Source organism: Spinacia oleracea, chromosome 2 (assembly GCF_020520425.1).
Source record: "Spinacia oleracea cultivar Varoflay chromosome 2, BTI_SOV_V1, whole genome shotgun sequence".
Lineage (NCBI taxonomy): Eukaryota > Viridiplantae > Streptophyta > Magnoliopsida > Caryophyllales > Amaranthaceae > Spinacia > Spinacia oleracea.
This window is the reverse complement of record NC_079488.1, coordinates 76,479,865-76,502,913: the sequence shown is the minus strand read 5'-3', so window position 1 is coordinate 76,502,913 and position 23,049 is coordinate 76,479,865. Positions and strand designations below refer to the sequence as shown.

At 35.1% G+C, this 23,049-nt stretch overlaps 1 protein-coding gene and 1 long non-coding RNA gene across 5 annotated transcripts; one reads left to right on the top strand and one right to left on the bottom strand.

Moving 5' to 3' along the window:
• Positions 1–434: 434 nt before the first annotated feature.
• LOC110774970 (ABC transporter G family member 32) lies at positions 435–8,846 on the bottom strand. 4 transcript variants are annotated; one of them, XM_021979568.2, is made up of 22 exons: positions 8,288–8,846; positions 6,586–6,706; positions 6,301–6,474; positions 5,959–6,118; positions 5,738–5,868; positions 5,505–5,595; positions 5,078–5,379; positions 4,701–4,982; positions 4,298–4,614; positions 4,038–4,198; positions 3,855–3,958; positions 3,608–3,758; positions 3,374–3,496; positions 3,176–3,267; positions 2,739–3,071; positions 2,358–2,648; positions 2,192–2,275; positions 1,908–2,041; positions 1,590–1,817; positions 1,329–1,500; positions 984–1,238; positions 435–885 (listed from the first exon to the last, which is right to left on the bottom strand). In XM_021979568.2, exons 1-22 carry the CDS (start codon positions 8,566–8,568, stop codon positions 613–615), a joined length of 4,260 nt encoding a protein of 1,419 aa, XP_021835260.1. In that variant the 5' UTR covers positions 8,569–8,846; the 3' UTR covers positions 435–612. The 4 variants fall into 4 exon arrangements, with proteins under 4 accessions (XP_021835260.1, XP_021835262.1, XP_021835261.1 ...); XM_021979570.2 differs by lacking the exons at positions 6,586–6,706; positions 8,288–8,846 and having other exon boundaries at positions 5,959–6,111; positions 6,301–6,440; XM_021979569.2 differs by lacking the exons at positions 6,586–6,706; positions 8,288–8,846 and having other exon boundaries at positions 5,959–6,128; positions 6,301–6,439.
• Positions 8,847–19,812: 10,966 nt separating this feature from the next.
• LOC130467010 (uncharacterized) lies at positions 19,813–22,087 on the top strand. Its single transcript, XR_008927168.1, has 4 exons — positions 19,813–19,900; positions 21,658–21,727; positions 21,829–21,927; positions 22,029–22,087. It is a non-coding gene; the product is annotated as an uncharacterized lncRNA (long non-coding RNA).
• Positions 22,088–23,049: the final 962 nt, after the last annotated feature.

Genomic DNA, 23,049 nt, shown 5'->3' with positions numbered 1-23,049 from the left:
TCGAATTCTTTCTTGGAATAATCACCCTCCTGATAAATTGGGTTCGAATTCTTTCTTGGAATAATCTCCTACAAATGTTAATTTATTAATTTTACGACAGTCTAGCTAGATATGTTGTCTTGCCGAAGTAAATATTATGCCTTATGTTTTAGGGAAACTTCCTCTGCTCAACCGGTCAAAAAACTAGTCTTGGTTGTCACTTGCAACGTCGATTGTGCGCTTAAGATTCTCACCTCCTGGTGGAAACTTACTGATGGTCGTTCTGAGATGATACAGACTGGTATTTTGTTCTGAACGTATCGTAAATGTGTATTGCTAAAGTATGAAGAGTCTGACTAATATGCAACATTAATTCACAATGTGACTAATATGCAACATTAATTCACAATGTGACTAATATGCAACATTAATTCACAATGTAAGAAATAGCAAGGTTAAAGAATATATTATCATTAGTATTACTAATATTGGAGGGTTCTGAAACAAATACTTATTTCCTTCCAACATTTGGGAAATAAATTGTTTTGAAAATCAATGGCCTATTTATGTATGTAGACTGCTATACAGATTACTGGATCTATTACATGGGTTTCTTAACAAGTGTTGGTTCTATCACCTTGTCTGGAAGTGGAATGTTTTCATAGCATAAGCGAAAATGACAGCAAAAAACAGACAGTAACCGACTACCACGATACCAGCAATGCCCACGAATTCGTGCCTGAATCCAAGGCCATCTCTCAGCATTTTCTTTATAGGTTTTCTGTTAATCCCGTCTGACAACAATATTAGCGTGTTATCATCTCCATATTGTGAAGTAAGAAGACCATAAAGACTCCAGGCTACTGGGTTCAGCCAGTAATACCATCTCCACCATACAGGAAGTCTCTGATGTAGGGAAAAAACACAAGTTACTAAAAATAGAATATTTATCAGTACCATCAGTATCCAGAAAAAAACCATGAAAATGTTTAATTTTACATTACCTTGTAAGGGATGAGGAGGCCACTGAAAAGGTTCCATAGCATATAGAATGGGGCAGATATTATGGAGGCCAAGTCGTGGTTGGGTGTGAGAGCAGTATTCATCATTCCGAAAAGAGTGAAGTATAGTATTGTGAAGTACGTGAAGAAGATATACCAAATAAATTTCAAAGCTGTCCATTTGAACGAGGCCATCGAGTAGAAAACTACTGCGTAAATGAGTGTCTGCACAAAAACATAAGGGAACTCTATGGTAACCTGCACAGTAAATTAGACCAAGCAAATATTCAGAAACCAGTAACATTTTCCAAGAAAAAAATAAAAGACATAGAAAGTAGCAAGAGAAACCTGTGCAAAGGCAAAAGGTAGAGCTGAATACATCCCTGCAGCTCTCTCTCTGTAGGAAACAAATCTTTCAGTGGAAACAACAGGCATAACCGCCGCAGAATTGGTAACTCCGATGAAAAGTACTGCTGCATATAGAGATCCCATTGCATTTATGATATCCTGTTGTTTTTCCCTGTAAAAATTTAAACATGTAGCGTTAGCTGAAGCACTTGGAGATGATTAGTTACACCAGTAATAATGTCCAACTAGTGTAGTAACTACTTTTTAGAGCCAAATTTCCAGCAGATTGATCCAAGCATCAGTGAGATGATAACGGTGTAGAAGAAGCGAACTGCAGTGTACTGAGGATTTCGCCAGTAAGATAAATTTTGCTTCCAAAGACATGTCAGAAACTGACCAAAGAATGATCGACAATACTTTGTCGGAAAATGTAGTTCTTTCGAGTTACTAGGTGGTTTGCTGACACGATCAACCAACTCTTTGTTATACCTGAACCAAACAAGGCTGCGAGTTAGGCAAGAGGAATACAAGGAATGGTGACTAATCAGGTATAAAAGTAAATACTAAAAATGCACATACTGAAATAGTTCTGAATTTTTGTATACTTCTGCAAAATCTACACCAAGCCGTGCTTCTTCTGCCATAGAAGTAACATCAAGCATCCATGCCGCGGGGTTATGACCAGGATTGATCTTTTGCACCCCTTCCACTGCCTACATGTTTTTCCAAAATCCAAACAATGTCACAATTATATGCAGTATGTTGTTCCTTTTTTTAAAAAAAAGTGACAAACAAAAAGGTAGTGGTTCACAGTATTTCCTAAAAAGAAACAGAAGTACAACTATATTTTCAACTTGGCTAACCTCAAAATAATCAATAAGTTTGCAAGATCTTGGTCCAAGTGGGCCAGCGTAAATGACTTGCCCTCCTCTCTTCATGAATAAAAGCTGCCATGGATACAAGTTTTGTTAACAAAAACACACATCATTGTTGTCAAATAGGCTTCAGTAATGTAGGGCAGTTGAGTACCTCATCAAATGATTCAAAAATGTCTATGCTTGGCTGATGAATAGTGCAAACAATGGTTCGACCAGTGTTTACGATATTCCTCACAGTTCTCATCACAATGGCTGCAGACCTTGCATCCAATCCACTTGTTGGCTCATCCATAAAAATAATTGACGGATTAGCAACCAATTCAACGGCAATAGTCAATCTCTTCCTTTGCTCTGTTGACAAACCATCAACTCCAGGTAGACCAACCAATGCTCCACTCAAGGGAATGAGTTCCACAAGTTCCATAACTTCACTTGCAAAAGCCTGAAAATAAACGCCAGATATAGTTATTCGACAACAATATCAAGAAACCCTACTAAGTAAGCAAAACAGCAGCCTGAAAAAATCACTTACCAATTGTGTCTGCAAGTTAACTTCTGGTGGCAAACGTAGCCATGCAGAAAACAGAAGGGATTCCAAAACGGTTAAGCATGGGGAATGAATATCAGTCTGCTCACAGTAACCAGATACTCTTGCAAATGTTTCTTGCCTTTTGGGATAACCCGACATGAAAATACTCCCTTCTATATGTCCGCCAGTTTTTCTACCAGCTAATACATCCATGAGTGTTGTTTTACCAGCACCACTGACACCCACCAATGCAGTGAGAACACCTGGCCTGAAAGCTCCAGTGACATCAACCAGCAACTGTAGTCTATCCTCTGATATTCCTTGTTGTTTCATCTCCTGTTTTACGAGATGGGATTAATGAGATTTTTGACTGATAACTAACTTCTTTATGAAATCTACTTCGCAATTGAAGAGAAAGTAGTGCCTTATTTTGAACTTACCAAAGGAACGTCCACGTAATAATTGATATTGCTGAATGACATTGACAGTGGTTGAAATGGTAGAACCATACCCTTCCCTGTACGTGTTTTTCCTGGAGTGAAAGCACAAGCAGAAGATCGAGTCAATCAGTTACTTACACATAGACTGCTAGACATATTAAGGAAGAGATAAACTTGGATGTATAGTTAGTTACATACCATTTGATGAACCTGAATGCTGCAAGAATTCTTTCAATTGGATGACCACAGCTTCACCCTTCCTCTTCCTTTCCATCTCTAGGAACTCGGTATTGGAGATTACAGCTTGTCTCCTTCCAAGGGCTGATAGATTAAATAACAACATGATGTGATCAGCATACGATGAAAGATATATAAGGAAATACTGCAACTTACAATGTTGAACAAGACTATATTCCCAAATCAATAACTTACGACGTAAGTAAGAAATGAAGAATGTGAACATGAGGTTGAACAAGACTATATATCCAACCATTGCACCCACTCCAATCCAGTACCAGTAATTTTCCGTAAACAAGTTCCTTGATTTCAGTACTGCATCACCGAGTCTCATATTCCCAAATGACTGAAAACAAAACCATAATAAAGCACAACAGTTACTATCTTTGAAATGCAGCATGTATATCTTAAAATACAACAAATAATGGAAGTACTAGTTTACCTTATCCCAGGAATGGCCACTAAACTCGTTCACAGAAACTGCATTTTGACAGTACATGAGAGGAGAAATCCAGAAACCCCAGACCCACCAACGAGGGATGCTATCTGCACAAATCAAAATCAACAAATCGTGTCAAAGTTGGATGTCTATGTATAAAGATACCAGCAAAGTGCGAGATTTTACCTCTTGAAATGATGTATCCACCTAGACCCAACACAACCAACATGGCAAAGGATCCAAATGTGTTGGCCACTATCATACTTCGACCTAAAGATCCCATCACACGAAAAAGTGCCAAAGACATTTGATGCAGGAGAAAGTATATCAAGAACTGCTTAAAAAATCTGAAAAGAAAAACAAGGAAGAATTAGTTAATAAAGATCAATGCAGGAAACCTTTAAGCATACAATCAGAAAAGAAAATCTCTTTTAAGCATAGATTACCTTGAATAGTTGGGATCATAGCCAACCACAAAATACGTGACTGCCACCCAAACACCAGATTCAATCAGTGAAGTCGGAATGCTCATCAACCAATAAGGGACAGAATAAATCCAACCAGGGTAGAAGTGCAAGTCTCTATGCTTGTAGATAACTGGAAGTTTCATTACTATCATGGCTGTTTCGGTAAATCCATTGAAAAGGATTATATTCATAGAGAAGAAGAGAGAACCAACGTAGATGCCTCCATCATCAATTGTATTACGGTGCAAAGTTGTTCGGAAAAAAACCGACATTGTAACGAAAGAAATAAAAAGCAGCTGCACGAGTAGAAAGATTAAAAAATCAGGATAGAGTATGTGACTGCAATAGTATATATAGACAAAATTTTCATAGCTAAACCTACCTGTACAAACTTGAAGACATGGATAAAAGAGTTCCTTTTTGTTAGAAGCTTATGCCATGAATATCCAATCTTAAGAAGTTCCCACATAGTTACACCGTATTTAGAAGTTGATAAAGCAGCAGGATGATTATTCATCTTATTGAAAGGTGTAAACAGATCCCGGCACAAATTGGTTCCCACAGGGAAAAAGCGAAACGATTCTGCAAACTTTTCTGCAGGGACATATTCATAATCAGAAGGATGACCAGACCAGTATTGTTGTTGGTCCTTCTTTGATGTAACCTGTGAACAAAGTTTGTAATAAGTAACACATCCAGGTAGGAAGCCTAGAATAAATTATTATTATTATTATTCTTTTCAACCTAAAGAAATTCTACCTCCTGAAGGAAATCTGCAGCATTCTTCCTCTCAGGACAAGCAAATCCCATGGATGAGAAGAAATCAAGAGCAGAATCACGTGGTCCTTGATAAACTATCTGACCTTCACTTAACAGTATAATGTCATCAAATAGCTCATAGGTTTCTGGAGCAGGCTGCAGTAGAGAAATCACTGTAGTCGCATCCAGTGAACATGTTGAATGCTTGAGATACTTTATGATATGGTGAGTAGTTGCACTATCAAGTCCATTTGATATTTCGTCCATAAATAACACTCGAGATTGTCCTGCTAATAATTCACCTATCCAAGCAAAAATAACTCTGCATCAGCAAAAACAGATACAATAACCAATAACCAATTTCCAATATTGTTATCACTTATCAATAAGAAGATTGCCATATCATAGCTAATAGCCTAATACGTACCTGTTGTGAGCCGCTTCTTTTGGCCACCAGAAATCCCCTTGCAATTATGGTCGCCAATAAGGGTGTCCGCACATACATCTAAACCTAGAATCTTTATATAAATAGTTTTAGTACGTGCTTCAGCACAAACACAAAAACAACTACTACCATAATGTTCTTGACACTTTCCATTTTAGTTCGGGTAATCCTGATGCAACATATAATGCAAAAACGGATGGAAATTTGTGCAATACCTTGAGAATATAATCCACAAGAAGGCTTGCATCTTTGCCATCCAGAGACATTGCCTTGATAAATATGTCAAGGTCTTCTTCAGGTTTTAGTTTAGATTGCTTCTCTCGTCTTGCAAGCTCCAGCAGCATATCTGTTGTAATGGTTACATCATCATTAGGAAGATATTTCCGATATATATTCAGAAAGACAATTTAGATACAACTAGCTTGGCTTAGCTTACCGTACTTGCTTCCAACGCCTTGACAACGTGCAGCAAATGCAAGAGTTTCCCTAACTGTCATCTCTGCTGCAAGGCAATCCTGTTGGCTTACATAAGTTGCTGTCGTCTGAGGAACGAATTTTCGGAGATCGTGCCCATTGTATGTGATTCTCCCTGACATCTTTCAATTACTAAAGGCATATTAGGAGGTCATACTATTACTAATTACTGTCACATCCATCTTGCATCTCATCCAAAGTGCATTTAAACTCAATCACTTAAAAATACTAATGCAACTTTTATTGTCAACATTGAATACCTTTTATTGTCTAGTTATATTCAAATAAATTGGAATTTTAGTACCTGCAATCCAGATGAAAGGCGTCCTGCAAGAGCTAACAGCAAAGTGGTCTTCCCAGAACTAGGAGGACCTAGTAGCAAGGTCAACTTGGAAGGTCTGACAATTCCACTAATGTCATCTAAGATGGTAATTTTCTTCCTCTCGCCCGGGAACAAATGAAACCTCCTCAACAAAGCCTGCACCAATAATGTCACAAACAATTCTATGATTAAGTACCACGATCAATAAACATATAACGTAAATAAATAAATAAGATAAGGGTGTTAATTATGTCTGTTTATTTTCACCTCAGACATATTCAGAATGAAATTAGGAATTGTTGGTAACGCCCTGCTTCCAATATGGACATAAGACTCCACTTTCAAGTTCAGAAATCGAACTTCTACCTTCGGAAATTCCAATTCCACCCTGTATCACAAAATTTAAACAACAACAAAAAAAAAGAAAACATGATGAGTAACATAAGTCGCATTTTCCTTTCTAAACATTAGACATTTAACATTATTCGCTTTCATGCTTTATTGGACCTCCATCTTGTTCCAAGATACAACTATAAATTCAAATCCTCATATTGTATTACCAATAACTGAATATATACAGTACATAAATTAATTACTACCTATAGGCTATAGGCTATAGCAATTAGTATTGTATGGTACATCCTCACTCAGTGTAACAATCCTACAAGCTGTGGAAAGTTAACGTACTTAACGTAACATAAGTCGTGCTTTCTTTTCTAAACACTTGACATCTTAATTTAACATTACTGTGGAGGACTCATTTTTTTTAGGGGATCGAGGACTTCAATTCTATCTTGTTTTCGAATACAAGTAGTTACTCTTTTCGTCTCTTCTTGTTCTTTACGTTTAGTATTTTTCACGCTTTTCAACGAATAATTAATGTGCATCGAGATTCCTCAATTCTTTTATTTAAACAATATAAATTACGTTTAATTATATGACCCAATGAATTTAATTGGTTAAAATAATAATTGGACACGAATTTTGATAGAATACTAAGTTATTTATGTGATAATATAAAAGAAAATATAAAGAACATTTAGAAATACCAAAAAAGGAAAACGTAAAGAACAAAAACAGACGGAGGGAGTACTTCTTAAGCATAAGTGCAATCCTCACATTATTATTATTATTATTATCAATAATTGTATAAATTAAAAAAATACATAAATGAATTATTTACTACTTGTAGTAATTATTATAATTATTGTCCTCACTCCTCAGTACGTCTTCACTTCCTCAGTGTACATGCTTCCACGCTTATCCTTTTCGCTCTCTCTCACCTCTATTATTCGTCCAAAATTTTCCAACCACTAGAATTAATATGGTACCTTATTTTTGTAGTAAATACAAAAGGCTAACCACCTTCCTAGCAACAAAAAACTCAAATCTAGCTATATCCTTCCCCTAAAAAAAACATCCATTATATTGTAACTCAATCGTATCCAAAAAAAAAATCTTAAAATTTCGGTAAAATATTTTTGGTGAAAAGAAAATCGAGTTAAACTCCGTCTTAGCCAGTCTACATAAAGGCAGCTCCAATATATTTCCTAAATTGAAAGTAATTTAAAATGTGTCACACAATTACATATCGATCAGTATAATTAATACGAAGTACTTCATATCAAATTTCGTTTTTTATTTTGGGTATATTAATCAAGGGACAATGTGTTTATAGTACATATGGGACAACTTTGCCGAGCAATGGTTCTCCCATACTTCTAGTCTTCTATGCCAATAGATACTCGCTTAGCAAGGTGACGGAGAACAAGCCGCACATTTCTATTCATTTAATTCAATATTTCATTTTACTACAGGCATTTTTAAGTGCTTGTATATATTATTTCCAAAAAGAAAATCTAGAAATGGAAACATGCAATAGAACTAAAAATATCCTCAAAAAATCAAATTAAATAAAAAAAAGCTTAATTTAACCTTTAAAAAATAAAATTGGGAGGAAGAGAATTACGCAAGAAAACGGCGGCGAACACGATCGAAGAACAGCTCGGTATCATTCTCAACGGAGTTAAAAAGTCGATCCAAAACAATTTTCCGTTCGTCAGCTTCAAGTTTACCGACATGGATCTCCTTAGTATCACCTAGAACATTCCGGAAAACTCCACGGCGAACCCTAGCGTATGTAGGAAGCCTCTCAAGCGCCGCCCAACGAAGCGCCTCTTCATCTTCTTCTCCAGCTCGAAACGACTCCGATCTAACAAATGCGCTCTCCGCCGTCGTCGAGTTCCACATTGCTTGAATTCACGTTACATACGACGGCGGTTGCGACGCGCGAAAGAGGAGAGAGAAAATGTGGTTATTTGGTGAGGAGAAGTAAAGCTAGAAATGAATATAAATGGAAGGATTAGAATGGATGGTTGAGCTGCCATTGTTAGGAGGGAGTATTTATTTCAGTGTTGAGCTGCCCCCTTTTTTATCTCTATTGTTTTGCTGTTTCTGTGTAATGTTGTGCTGCATTGGTAGTTGGATTTTTTCCCCATGCATTTAATTTTCTTCCCTCCACTTTCTTTTCTCTCTCACCTCTCACAACTTTTAAACTTTTTATTTATATATTTAATTTTACGTACAGTAAACTATTTTAGTTACCCCATCTGTTCCCAAGTGTTTTTCCCATTTGGAATCCTAATATTATTTACAATGGAAGAGAATGTATTGAATCACTACCAATGTATAAGAAAAAAATATAGTAATGTAGAGTCTTGTTTAATTCGTCTCAATGCATGACTATTTTGATAATATGAAAATTTAAATTATTTAATAACATATAATTAAAGTGAAATAGAAAAAACATTTAGAAACAGAGGGAGTAGTACACATCAAATCTAAACGAATATTGCACAATTATCTTGTGTTATCATAGTGGTGTATCAATAAAATCATCTTTTATGTGCCAAAATTACTTTTCCCTTTGTTAGCTAAGATGCAAACATCCTCCATTTGTAAAAATATACTTTCTCCATTCCTAAATAGTTGCACCGTTTTGACTTTCACGTTTGCTAAAGCATAACTCTGACCATCAATACTTATAATTATGTATTAGTAAAAATTATAATGATATATTTAAAATATATATTAAGAAAAACCTAATAATACTTTGTATAATAATTTTTAATTTTATTTACTAGTAGAAAATTGAGGTCAAAGCAAGACAAGTGAATAGTGTTAAAAGTCAAAATGGTGCAACTATATAGGAACGGAGGAAATAGTATGTTATGTATTACGAGTAGTATAAATTTCTATATTATTGGTCTACCAATACGCTACTAACCATTGCCAATTAGACTTTATGTTTTATTGGTACTGACTAAATCTTTATTGGTACTGAAAAATTCCAATAACAAACTAAGGAGCTAGTAATCGGCATGAAAAGAGGTATGGATAGGGGTATCAAATCTGATCAACGGATCGGGTTTGGGTCAGACTCATCGGATTCGGGTTGAAACGGATCGGGTTGAAACGGATTCATTTGGCTAACGGGTCGGATCGGATTGGATTTAAAACTTAACGGATCGGGTTGGATTTTTTATTCACGGGTTCATATCGGATCGGGTTGTAAATGGGTCGGATTGTAGTCGGGTTGGGTCGGATCGGATCGGATTGGAAAATGACGGATTGTTAATGGGTTTAGTCGGACTATAACGGGTTCGGGTTCATGTCGGGTCGGATCCATATCGGATCAGATCCATATCGGATCAGATCCATATCGGATCGGATTCATATCGGGTCAGATTAATCGGGTAACGGATTAAAACGGGTCGGATTGAAACGGATTTAGTCGGGTTACACCAGATTCAATTTTATATCGGTTCGGGTTATTGTCGGATCGGGTTATTCGGTAGCGCGTTGAATTTGGGTCAGGTCCATTCGATTCCAAATTATATAATTATAATATCGATGACTTAACTAGGGGATGAAAACGATAACTAACTTTTAAAAGTAATAAGAATTATAAATATAAGTTCTTGAGTATATTGTATATAACTTAGTTTAATACTACATCCGTTCCTGAAAGTTCTTTACGTCTTGGAATACGTGTCCAAAATATGAAAAATTTAATCGTAGAATCGAAATTGGTTCGGATTAAACGGGTCATGGATTGGAATTGGTTCGGATTAAACGGGTCATGGGTTGAAACGGTTCGGATTAAACGGGTCATGGGTTGAAACGGTTCGGATTAAACGGGTCACAGATTATAAACGGATATTCCTCGGGTTGGAACGGATTCGGGTTGAAACGGATCGGATTATAAACGGGTTTCGGATTGCTTCGGTTCGGATTAAACGGATTCGGATTGTCACGGATCGGTCTGTTATCGGATTCAGATCTTAATCAGATCAATACTAACGGGTTGGGTCGGATTCGGGTTAAATATAACCTGATCGGATCAGATTTCGGATTTTAGCTCGCGGGTTCTAAACAGTTCGGATTCTAAACGGTCGGATTTTAGCTCGCGGGTTCTAAAGGGTTCACTGGGCCGGATTGAGAATTAACACCCCTAGGTATGGACGCAAACTGATATTGTCCAAGACTTCCTCCTTTGAGGTATCCTTAATTGTACGGTTTTAGGTAGTAGTTAAGCTTGATGACTTGTGTTAACGAGCACTCTAGGTCTCTAGCGATCATTTAGGCTCTGTTTGTTTCAACTGAAATTAATTTATCTTGAATTATTTGAATTTAAATGAACTTACTTTTACTGAAAAAACCTATTTGTGTATATAAATTATCTGAAAAAACTTAATTTTGTTGAATTGAACTTACTCAAGGCTCTGTTCTCTTCACCTTATTTTCACTTATTTCAGGTCTGATAAGATAAGATAAGATAAAATAAGGGCCAATAAGTTCAGATAAGATAAAATAAGATAAGTTCAGGGTCAATAAGATAAGATAAGATAAGTTCAGGGCCAATAAGATAAGAAAAGATAAGATAAGATAAGATAAGGTAAATATTACATAAGGGCCTCCTATATATATGTTTCAATAAGATAAGATAAGATAAGATAAGATAAGATAAGATAAGGGTCAATAAGTTAAGATAAGATAAGATAAGATAAGATAAAGGTCAATAAGATAAGATAAGATAAATTTATGGCTAATAAGATAAGATAAGATAAGATAAGTGAAATTCAGGTGAAGAGAACACTACCTAAATCCTCCTTATATTTTGATGAAATTAATCAAAGTAAGTTTGAAACAAACCATCCCTTATTTAGCATGTGATCACGTCCTTCGGTTTATTGTTATTAAATTTAAAATTGCATTAACATCAACACACAAATTATACGGCTCACAACTTGCGAGACATATGATATTGATTTTCATCCAATACACACGTTATATGTGAGAGGTTGCTTAACGTCCTTAACCAATCACTTATTGCTTTATTAGTTAGGGTTACACTGATTTGGCTGCCTATCACTCTATCCCTACACATTCTCCACCAAGTCTAGCGGCAGGAAACCGCATTAAATGGCCGTTGCGAGTCTTGTGACTTTGTGAGTATTTGTGAGTATTTTCCTTTCATGACGAAAATAACTACTCCGTATTCATCTTTGCATCAATCCCAAATTTTATCTCTATTCGTGTAACTACTATATTGAGACTAGAGGTGTATTAAAACATTGGTCTGGACCGGAAATATAGCTCGGACGGAACATACCGAAAATAACCAGTCTCTCACCAGGTCAAAATATATATTCCGGTATCTAATCCGCCTGTCTAAATCCTATAGAAAATAATTTTGGACCGGATTGATCTTTTCTTATAAAATACGAAAACAAACCACTGAAATTTAATTTTCTTCTTTAATATGTTGGAAAGGTTACTATAAAATATTTTATACTGTATTGAGTTATCAAAAAAGAAGTTGAACAATTAGTTTCGATATTTACTTTTTGTTTTTTTACCATATTTTTTACTTTTTGTTTTTTTTTTGTAGGAAAAAAATATACTTAATTTGTATATAAATTAAGTCTAAAACATGTCCAAAACGGTCTAGTCCAACTTTGATCGTTTTTTTAGTCCGGTCTAAATTTGGTCAAAATATTACTTATCTAGTATCAATACTTACATTATCAAAGTTATGATCTCTGATCCGATCTGTTCCAGATTAGGATGGGTCAACACCCCTAATTGAGACGAGGTAAATATATAGGCCGATCATGTATAGTAAAACACAAATTCTTATTTACAAGGGGTGTACAATAAATATTGTACACCGGAGTAAAAGTTAACTCAAAATGCTTAAAAGTTAAGCTTATATATGTAAAAGTTATCTATTTTTAGTGATAAATTTTTTAATTTTAGTAAAACTTATTTCTTCAAAATGACTAATAATGTATAAAATTAATCATTTAACCCTTTAAAATGTTTATCTATCAATTTTTTTATTACTAATATAAAAGTTAATCAAAACTAGGTTAAAGTTACAAAAAATTAGATTAAAGTTATATTGGTGTACAATAAATTTATTGTACACCTTGTGCGCGCAAGATCTTTTGATAGTAAAAAAAGTATTGTGAAGTTAGGGTTTTTTATTTGGTTAATATGTGCATAGTCAAAAAGTAGTGTGAAATTAAGATTAGAACTCAAAACAAACTTAAAAAGAAAATACACACTTCTAATGGTGAGATTGATGACCGAAGTAGATGTAAGGTTGGACTGACGGTTGAGGAGACATTGGAATTTTTTTATAGGAAATCATTATGCTGATTCTGCAACCGTTATTTGCTGAGTAGTTACTAGTTTTCTTTTGAGGAAATCATCCTACGGAGTACTCCTATCTCGCAATTTAGAAGGTGGATCATGGTGCACATAGAGCATGGTGCACGCAATTTAGAAGGTGGACCTTAAGAACACTAATATATAATTGACACGGTCCATAGTCCACAAATTGCAAAGTTTTTTTTATTCTGACCCATAGTAAGTGAACACGGAGTAGAACATTAAACACCAAATAGAGTATGAATTAACAAGAGTATGCGTCGAAATCCGAATAAAATTAGGCTACTTTTGATTAGGGTTTGATCAAATACAAACTTTGATAAATGATCAGATTAAGATCCTGGCCCATTCTTACCGTAGAGTATTACAAAGTATTTTATAAATTTAGAGGGTCCTCACACATTATTCATGTACATATCCTCTGACCCTCTACGCATTTAAATATCCACGTTCACACGTAATAAAATTTAAATGTGCATGTACTCTGTATTTATTTTAATAAAAAGCGAACCGAAATAGTAGGACTAACATCCTTTTCATTATATTGCATTTAGCATTGTTTTAGTGACATCCGTGAAGCATTTTGATACTACATCGCATGAAGTAAACTTGGCAAACTAGAAATAGTAATAATAAAATTATAATTAATGTTGTTTAAATGCATGATTGCATGGTTTTTAGGAGCTATAAATAGAATTAGATGACCTAAGAGGCTAAGATAGTATGAGTAAGAGTAACATAATACGAAGTACAAGAGACAGTTTCATGTGATAGTATTACTCGTGGCGGATGGCGTATAATAATAGGCATGTTTATTTATTTGGGTGCAAAAATGATGGAATAATATAATAGCCTGACATTACGATATGTCGATATGTACATATTTTTACTACGGAAGGTTTTTGAATGACTACAATAAAAATGTAGTCATTGTAGTTGCTTTCAATCTCAACCCTTTAATTCTTTGAGACTAATCTTATCCATCCGATTGTTTGACTATAATTCTTTTTAAAATTACAATTAAATAAAATGTATTTTAGTATTTTAAATGAGGAATTAACTGTTTCTCATTAGGGAAAAAAAAAGGGAAAAACCGCTGAGGAAACTACTGGTCTATTACTATACTCCTGCAGTCCTGCATAATTTTTGCAATCTCCATTGATATGCCTCCAAATTGAATCTATGATATTGTTATATATTATTTCAATTTTTATTTTATGTTGCAGTGAGACATTATCATTATCATTATCAGCATATAATAATCTCCATGAATCTCCATCCAAATTGAACAACATAAAGCTTAATGGATCCGAAAATAATTGCGGGATGTATCACCATTGATATATGAAGACATGAAGTTATGAACTACTTTTTTTTTTCTCTTCTAAATTCTATACTATTTGTGAAATTGGTTTTTCACTTCTTCCAATAATTTCAAAATAGGCAAATCTAGCTACTCCGTTTAAAATCCGAATTTTAAATCGCACTAGTATGACAAATCAATTCGAAGCAGATATATAACAAGGATGCATGGAAGAAACCAAATTTTCGCATATTAATTTTATTTTTTTAACTGTTTTGTTGTAAAGATATTTTAATTGTCAAAGTCAATCTAATGGATGGTCCTGATTTAATATAGAAATTTAACGGTTCTGATCAAAAAGTTACAATGGCTACAAAATCATTGTAGCCATTGTAAAACTATCCTTTTACTACACACCAACAAAACAGCCACTTTCAGTTTTAGGGTGGCCGGTGGGATAATTTATAACGGTAGGGCGATGATAAAGGTCACAAATTGCGATAATATTTAATTGTCGCAATTTTACGTATCGGAGTTTAATTGGTATATATGGACGCCACGTATACTATTATCGTCAAAATATTTTTACTACCAATGCAATATTTTTTTACTACGAAATTACGTAAATAAGGTAGTCCACATGAACAAGGAAACAAATTAGAATATTAAGATTTTCTTACCTTTCTTTTGTAACATACTACCTCCGTCCCTTAATACTCGTACCGGTTTGACCGGTTCAGAGTTTAAAACACTTGAATTGACTTATTAATTTAATGGGTGTTAGTTGATATATAGTGGAGTATTTTTAAAATATAGTTAGTTGGAAATGTGTAAGGGCCTAAGGGTTGGGGAGTGGTGAGTTGGGGGTGTGAATTTTTAAATGATATTTTGTAGGGAGTAGGGGTGTAGGTGGGTTAGTAGGTAATTGTGAGAAATAATATAATATTGGTAAAAGTTTCATTTATAGAAACGGTGCAGGTATTAAGGGACGACCCGAAAAGGAAATCGGTGCGAGTATTAAGGGACGGAGGGAATATATAATAGGTTATATAAATTGAATATTTTAGTTTCCAATTTAAATCATGACACATAATCATGTCATGTCATCGTTGTGACACGGCTTAAAGGTCGCATGTTGCGACCTTTATCATTTTCGATAATGGTATACCCATTTTCAACTGTCGTATCTGAATTCGTGTACTATGACAAAAGTGCACAATGACAACGGTGCATTCAAAACAACATATGTGCACGTAGAAAATAACATGACATTGCGACAAAAGAACATACGATATATTATTTCACTTTTTTGTTATAATATATATATATATATATATATATATATATATATATATATATATATATATATATATATATATATACACACGTATTTCACTTTTTTTATTAAATGTATAAATAATACGGAGTAAATATATTCATGTTTTTTTTACGTAAGGTAATATCGTTTTACCCATGTATTTGTATTCTTAAGATACACCATGCTCATTGTGCGTGCACCATGGTCGTCCACCATCATTACAGATGTATTTGTGTTGTCACAAACAATTGGTTTCTTATTAGAGCGTTGTGCACTTACAGACTTATTTATTTGTCAGACTGCGCTGATTAATATTCATGGTAGAATGATGCATATATACCCCTTTTCATATGCGTATATGCGTTGTAGCAAACAACCATGTAGTCTCTTATAAGATCGTCTGATACTTACTCCATTTAATTTATATAAAAGGCTATGTATGCTGACTTGTTGAGTAATTTACATAAATTTCAACCTAGACAGCCAGACATGAGACAAGCAGACAACAACACCCAAAGATAGTGTTAATAGAATGGGAAAAAAGTCTAATTGCAATAGTTTTCTTCAACTGTCTTACATTTAATGCATAATGTGAATATATGTACCCCGCAGCGGATTTTTGTCCAATTGACATGTGCTGTTACTACTACACTCGATCGTATCCCTCCCAAAATTTTCGAACAGTTAGGGTAAGTTTATCCTTCACACTCGATCAATCACATACTCTGTCACATTTTATTGTTCAGATTTATCAAGGACTCTCCATATTTTTATACTTTATCCTTCGATTCATTCCAAATTCACTTGTGCTCCTACAAAAAAAAAAATAGATGACATGTCATTATGGCGTTGGTCGATAAAATAGTTACATGCATGCCCGTGGCGGATCCAGTGTATGGGAAGTGGGGTCACTTGACCCCATTTGGTCAAAAAAAATTGCATAATTTTAGTTAATTTTCGACTAAATCGTTTTAAAAAGTACCTAATGTAGTAAATTTTTCATTAATTTGTAATAGTGACCCCACTTAGTACAATTTCTAGATCCGCCACTGATGCATGCATGTCACTTTTTTCGTCCTCGTGCCACTCACATGCTCTCCAAGATCAAACGTAACCAAACTCTTAGAATGAGGTTATATTTTCGGCAATTGTTTATAGTGACAACAACTCAAATATCCACTTATCTCAAATAAGTGAGAGAAATTCTAGTGAGAGAAACTTTAGGTTCTAGTGAGAGAAACAAAAACCAACTTGAATTCTAAAACCTAGAGGCAATATGGAGGAGGAGACGCCGTCTCCGAATCTGAATAATGAAGACATCAACATGTAAAATCCAATGGAATCCAACAATAACTCTTCAGAGATTGTTCAAAACACAAGTACGGGTAAGGGTAAGGAGTCTACAGAAGTGATTAGTGTTGGAAAATTAACTAATAGGGTGAGTTCAATACCTTTTAGGGACACTACAAGAATTTGTATCTTTAACGACAACCTAATTACGACGAGTTTTTGCCACGGGGCTAACACTACAAGAAAGCGCTTGATTACCAACCGAATTTACCGACCAACCTAAAAGTAGTCAGTAAAACAAAATTAACCGACCGAAAAATCTATCAGTCGTTAATTTACCGACCAACTAAGAAGCGGTCGTTAATTTTTTAATTTGTCGACCGATTTTGTAGCAGCCGTTAATTTATCGACTGTTTTCTCTTACCTTCCGACCAATTAAGTAGCAGTTGGTAAAACACGACTATTTCCAACAAAGATTTAAAATTTTAATTGCCGCTTTTTTAATATCTACTACCATATTACCGGTCGTTAATTCTTTAAAAAAAAATACTTAATGACAGTCACATTAATTCCAAGTTGCCGACCAACTTTGGAATCTAATCCTAATTCGTTATTCCAGAAAAATAAAAATAAAAAGTTGTACAAGCGCACGATTTGGGAACCGCCGCACCTCCCTTCCACCCTAACCCGCTGGCGCCGTCACCCGCAGCGACTCCGCTTCCCTAACGCGCCGGCGCCTTCGCCCTCCCAGCCGCGCACGGTCCCACCGAGCTCAGCCGCGGACGGTCCACCCAGCGAGCTGCGCTTTGGCGCAAGCAGCTCCACCCAGCCGGACCACCTTGCCGGACCGCACCGGACACCCGTCGACGATTTCCCACCCCAGGTAACCTTTGTTCTTAATTTGTCATAATATAATGATTCAATTTTCCAAATCCTAACTTTGTTGTTTATATCAAATGTAGTTTTTCTCTTTGAACTCTGTGAACTCTTCGATCTTTGGAGGTAACCTTTTTTCTCTTCTAATTGTGTTGAATTAATGACTTATTATGGTAGTTTATGAATTATGAATTACATATTGTATGAAGTTTGAAGTGTGAACTACATGTTAGGTAACTAGGTTTCGATATTGAGCTTAGTACTAAAAATAATCTTATAGGGAGTACTCCTTTATTAGTTTTACTGTTTAATTAGTGTGATTTTCATGATAAGTGTATTCATGATTCCCTAGTTTGGCTATCCATATGTGAGGTGGAATCTATGAAAATTTAATGATTTAAGGAATTTATGGAATGCATTGTTAGAAAAGTATAGAAATTATGGAATGCCTTGTTAGAAAAGTATGGAAATTTTATGGAGTTGTAGTTTTGCTACTTGATTATGGGCTTTATATATCCACCATATTTAATTTGATGTATGTGTATGAGAAACAACGAATAATTTAGAGATTGAATTTGAGTAGTAAGTAATTGTATTAAATAAATTTGTGCATGTTTAGGTGTTTATTGTAAATGCATTTATTATTTATATTTGATTTATATTCTTATTGGCTTGTGTTTAAGTAATTATTGATCTTTATATAATTTATAAGTAACTTATTGATCTTTATATAATTTTTAAGTGTGTTTAAGTAAATTATTGATCTTTATATCATTAATAAATTATTGAACTTTATATCATTAATAATTATTGATTTTTATATAATTAATATTTACAATTATTTGAGTGTTTGTTTAGAAAACTTCGAACGTTAGTTAGACTATATAGTAGGTTTAGTAACATGATTAGTGTGAGATGTGTAGAGATTGGTTAGTAACATGTTTTTTGTGAGATGTGTAGAACTTGGTATCATGAAAAGAAGAGAGCGTAGTTGGATGTATGATAGACTCGATGGGCGCAATCTTAAGCCCGACTTTCTCAAGGGGGTTGGAGAGTTCATTGAGTTTTGCAAAGAGCATCCAACATGCAATGATGCACTAGTGGAAAAAGGCTTATTTGCATCCCCGCATTTGCCACGCCATTCTGAACATGCGAAGCAAATAACAAATTTTAGCATAAAATTTAGTCATTTGCGTCGCAGATTTATAATTCTGCGTGGCAAATGACTCTAGGAGCACCCTAGAGTCATTTGCCACGCAGAATTATAAATCTGCGACGCAAATTACTCAATTAAGTGCATCGCAGATTTATAATTCTGCGTGGCAAATGACTCTAGGGTGCTCCTAGAGTCATTTGCCACGCAGAATTATAAATCTGCGATGCACTGGTTGCAAAACGAATATTAATTCATTCGCAAAACGAATATTAATTCATTCTGACTTAGGTTATTGCTCGACAAATTAACACTGCGCCCTAGCTCCCCAACGAAACCACCACCAACACCAACACTAGCTGCTTTGTTCTCACCGGCGGCATTGCCGTCGTTGCTTCGCCGCCTTCCATCGTTGCCGCGCCGGCGTTCCTTGGATGATTCAAGTACTACGCGCGAACAATTCACTGCTTCCCCTCACTGCTGCGCGCTTCACTGCTTCCCCTCACTGCTCCGTTTTTAGAGCCGCCGCCCACGCCGCCACCCACTCAACCGCCCTCGTTCATTGTCGTCTCTCCCCTCTTAGGTATTGAATAGTTATGATATTTATTGAATTTTAATTGTGTATTTTAATTTTAATTGTGGACATTATAATTGAATTTTAATTATGCATTATAATTGAATTTTAATGGTTGATATTATTTGTTGAATTTTAATTGGGTACATTTTAGGATTTAGGTTTTGTTGAATTTTAGTTGTAGGTTTTGTTGAATTTTAGTTGAAATATATTTTAATTGGGTGCATTTTAGGAAAACACCATCTTATGTTGCTTTTACTGGAAATCAGTGCTTTGTTGGTGATGCTGCCAAGAATCAAAGTGATAGAAACCCTGCAAACACCATCTTTGGTTTGTTTTTCTTACTCTTCTCCGACTTCAGCTTCATTTGAGATGCTATTGGTTTCCCAATTATGCTGGTTTTATAGTCTTCTGCCACAATGTCGTGAATCATGATCTTATAGTTTTGCACTGTTTGGTAGAAATACCTTCTCATTCACTCACACTACTAGCCTCTTGCCTTACAACATACATTAGAGTGAATGTGGTGGACAAACATAAGATGAATTGATGTTGTTGTTAAAAGAATCATGATATTAGTTGCCTCACATTACGAATACACGAATATTGTCTACTACGTTTTTCATTTGATTGTAACATGTCTCGTGAACTTGTACAAATTACTAATACATGAATGTTGTCTACAGTTTTTTACTTTTTAGCTAGTAACAGGCCTAATGAACTTGTATATATTTTTATCTCACAAAGTACCAGTTCTCCTTTTAGCCAGTATCAGTGTATCCACCTTCCTAAATAATCAGCCGTGCTCACTGACATTTACACTGACATTTAATCTGAATGTCATGGTTTCCAAACAGAGAAGAAAGCTATTCTTCCTTCTTCATTTGATAACTTATTCAAACTCTGATTAGGTTCTTACTCTACACTTTTGATTGTAAATAGGATATGAGGAAGAGAAATGGAAATACTTTTTAATTAGGAGAAACATACCCATTCTCATGCTTTTTCTTCCCCCCTTCCCTGTTTTCTTTTGAACCCCATGCATGTGCAATAAGGATCTGATCTTGATGATCATATTGTGGAATAAGCCTATGTTTCTTTGTGTTATCTTATTCTTTGTGTTTGTTCATATCAACAAAATTACAGATGCAAAGAAGCTTCTAGGAAAGAGATTTAGTGATGTAACAGTTCTGATATGAGCTGTACAGATCAGTGCACAAAACTGATCAGAACTGATCAGAACTGTGCACTAATCTGCACAGAACTGATCTGAGCTGTGCAGATGAGTGCACAGAACTGATCAGAACTGACCAGTTCTGTGCACTGATCTGCACAGCTCAGATCAGTTCTGTGCAGATCATTGCACAGAACTGGTCAGTTCTGATCAGTTATGTGCATTGATCTGCACAGTTCTGATCTGAGCTGTGCAGATCAGTGCACAGAACTGGTCAGTTCTGATCAGTTCTGTGCACTCATCTGCACAGCTCAGATCAGTTCTGTGCACTCATCTGCACAACTCAGATCAGTTCTGTGCAGATCAGTGCACAGTTCTGATCAGTTCCGTGCAGATTTTCGCACCCCATTTCCCTTACGGTACACCGAAACAAGTTCAAAGTTGGGTTCGAAAACTTCATTTTTGCCTAAAAATGACTTAGAACGACCAAATTAGCCTTAAATGTGAAATAATAGATTGTAAAGAGCCTTAGAAAGTTGTAAATATGCATATTAAAGGTGTAATAAGTTTGAAAACATTCCTTAGGTTCTATCGTTCAAAGTTGGGTTCGAAAACGTCATATTTGCCTAAAAATGTCCTAGAACGACCCAATTAGCCTTAAATGTGAAATAATAGATTGTAAAGAGCCTTAGAAAGTTGTAAATATGCATATTAAACGTGTAATAAGTTTGAAAACATTCCTTAGGTTCTTTAGTTCAAAGTTGGGTTCGAAAACTTCATTTTTGCCTAAATATGACCCAAGGAAACAAGTTAAGTAGTGATTTATAATTGCACTTACATGTAAAATATTCTTTGCATTTACATGTGTACGTAAACAAAGTATATATAATTGCATATTTTATCGAATGTGTAGTGCTTTTCGGAGTTACAAGAGATTAAGTGGACAATCTAAGGGAACTAAATTAACATGGATTCCAGCACAGGTATAATTAGTTTATTATTTATCTAAGAATCAATTTTTTCAAAATTATAACATACAATGTGATAGAAATTTTACTTGTGTTATTTATTTTAATGCATGTAGTGTGCTCAACAACCGGGATCACTAGAATGTGGCTACCACGTCATGCGTTTTATGTACGACATAATAATGAATCATGGTAATAGTCAAGATCTTACTAAGGTATGTTCTCATAAACTACGTACTTTATATAATAAATTGAAGTACACAAAACTATTATATTGATCGATCGTTGATAAATTGAATTATTTACACTTTTTTAGGATTTTTCAAGAACATTGCCTTATTCACCGGAGGAGATTAATGAGGTGAAAGATTTTTGGGCAAATTACTTCATGAACAATGTCGACTTTTAGCTTAATTTGTAATATGAACTCGATCTCTAGCTAGATACCTTTGTTGTAGTAATTTTATGTTTGTTTTGTAACATGTTGGTTGATCTATGACGAATTTAATTGCCTTTTATTGAGAACGTTAATTACGTTGTAAACTATTGTGACAGGTATTATTTATATATGTATTCCCGGTATTGGGAAGCGTCTACTTTCAAAGACGATCATGTCGGAATTTCCAATAAAATATTAAAAAATCAATTTAAAAAAAAAACAAAAAACAAGTCATTTGCCACGCACGTTAGCTTAATGTGCGAGGCAAATGACTTAATTTTTTGGCGCTCAAATTGTCATTTGCGTCGCACATTAAGCTATTGTGCGTGGCAAATGACTTTTTTTTTGGGCGCCTGAAAGTCATTTGCCACGCACTTTAAGCTAATGTGCGTGGCAAATGACTTTTTAACATGGTGCCTGAAAAGTCATTTGCCACGCACATTTGCTTAATGTGCGACGCAAATAAGGGTCATTTGCATCGCACTTTTGTGCGATGCAAATGACTTTTAGTCATTTGCATCGAGATCTTTTGCCACGCACAATGTGCGATGCAAATGTGCTTAAAAGTGCGATGCAAATGACCCTTTTTCCACTAGTGATGGTGACAAAATAAGATGCCTATGGCCCTTGTGTGATAACAGACGTTTCCATGATAGTGAAACAGTTAGAGTACATTTGTACAAGAAGGGGTTTGTTCGTAATTACTATCAATGGATATGTCAAGGGGAAAGCTTAGTAGAGTCCTCGCGTGTTCAGCCAAATCCATATCGGGATATGGTTATTGATGCTCTTGGAAATAATCAAGAGCATTTGTTGAATGAAGAGGGTAATTCAGTTGAGGAAGAACCAAATGATGAAGCTAAGAAGTTTATAGACCTTTTGAAGGTAGCTGGAGATC

Excerpts from the sequence above, each read along its gene's own strand:
- LOC110774970 (XM_021979568.2), bottom strand. The coding sequence starts at position 8,568 with ATGTGGAACTCGACGACGGCGGAGAGCGCATTTGTTAGATCGGAGTCG. Across the intron at positions 4,615-4,700 it reads ATGTCTTCAAGTTTGTACAG|CTGCTTTTTATTTCTTTCGT; the intron begins GTAGGTTTAGCT and ends CTACTCGTGCAG. Across the intron at positions 4,199-4,297 it reads TATGATCCCAACTATTCAAG|ATTTTTTAAGCAGTTCTTGA; the intron begins GTAATCTATGCT and ends TTTTCTTTTCAG.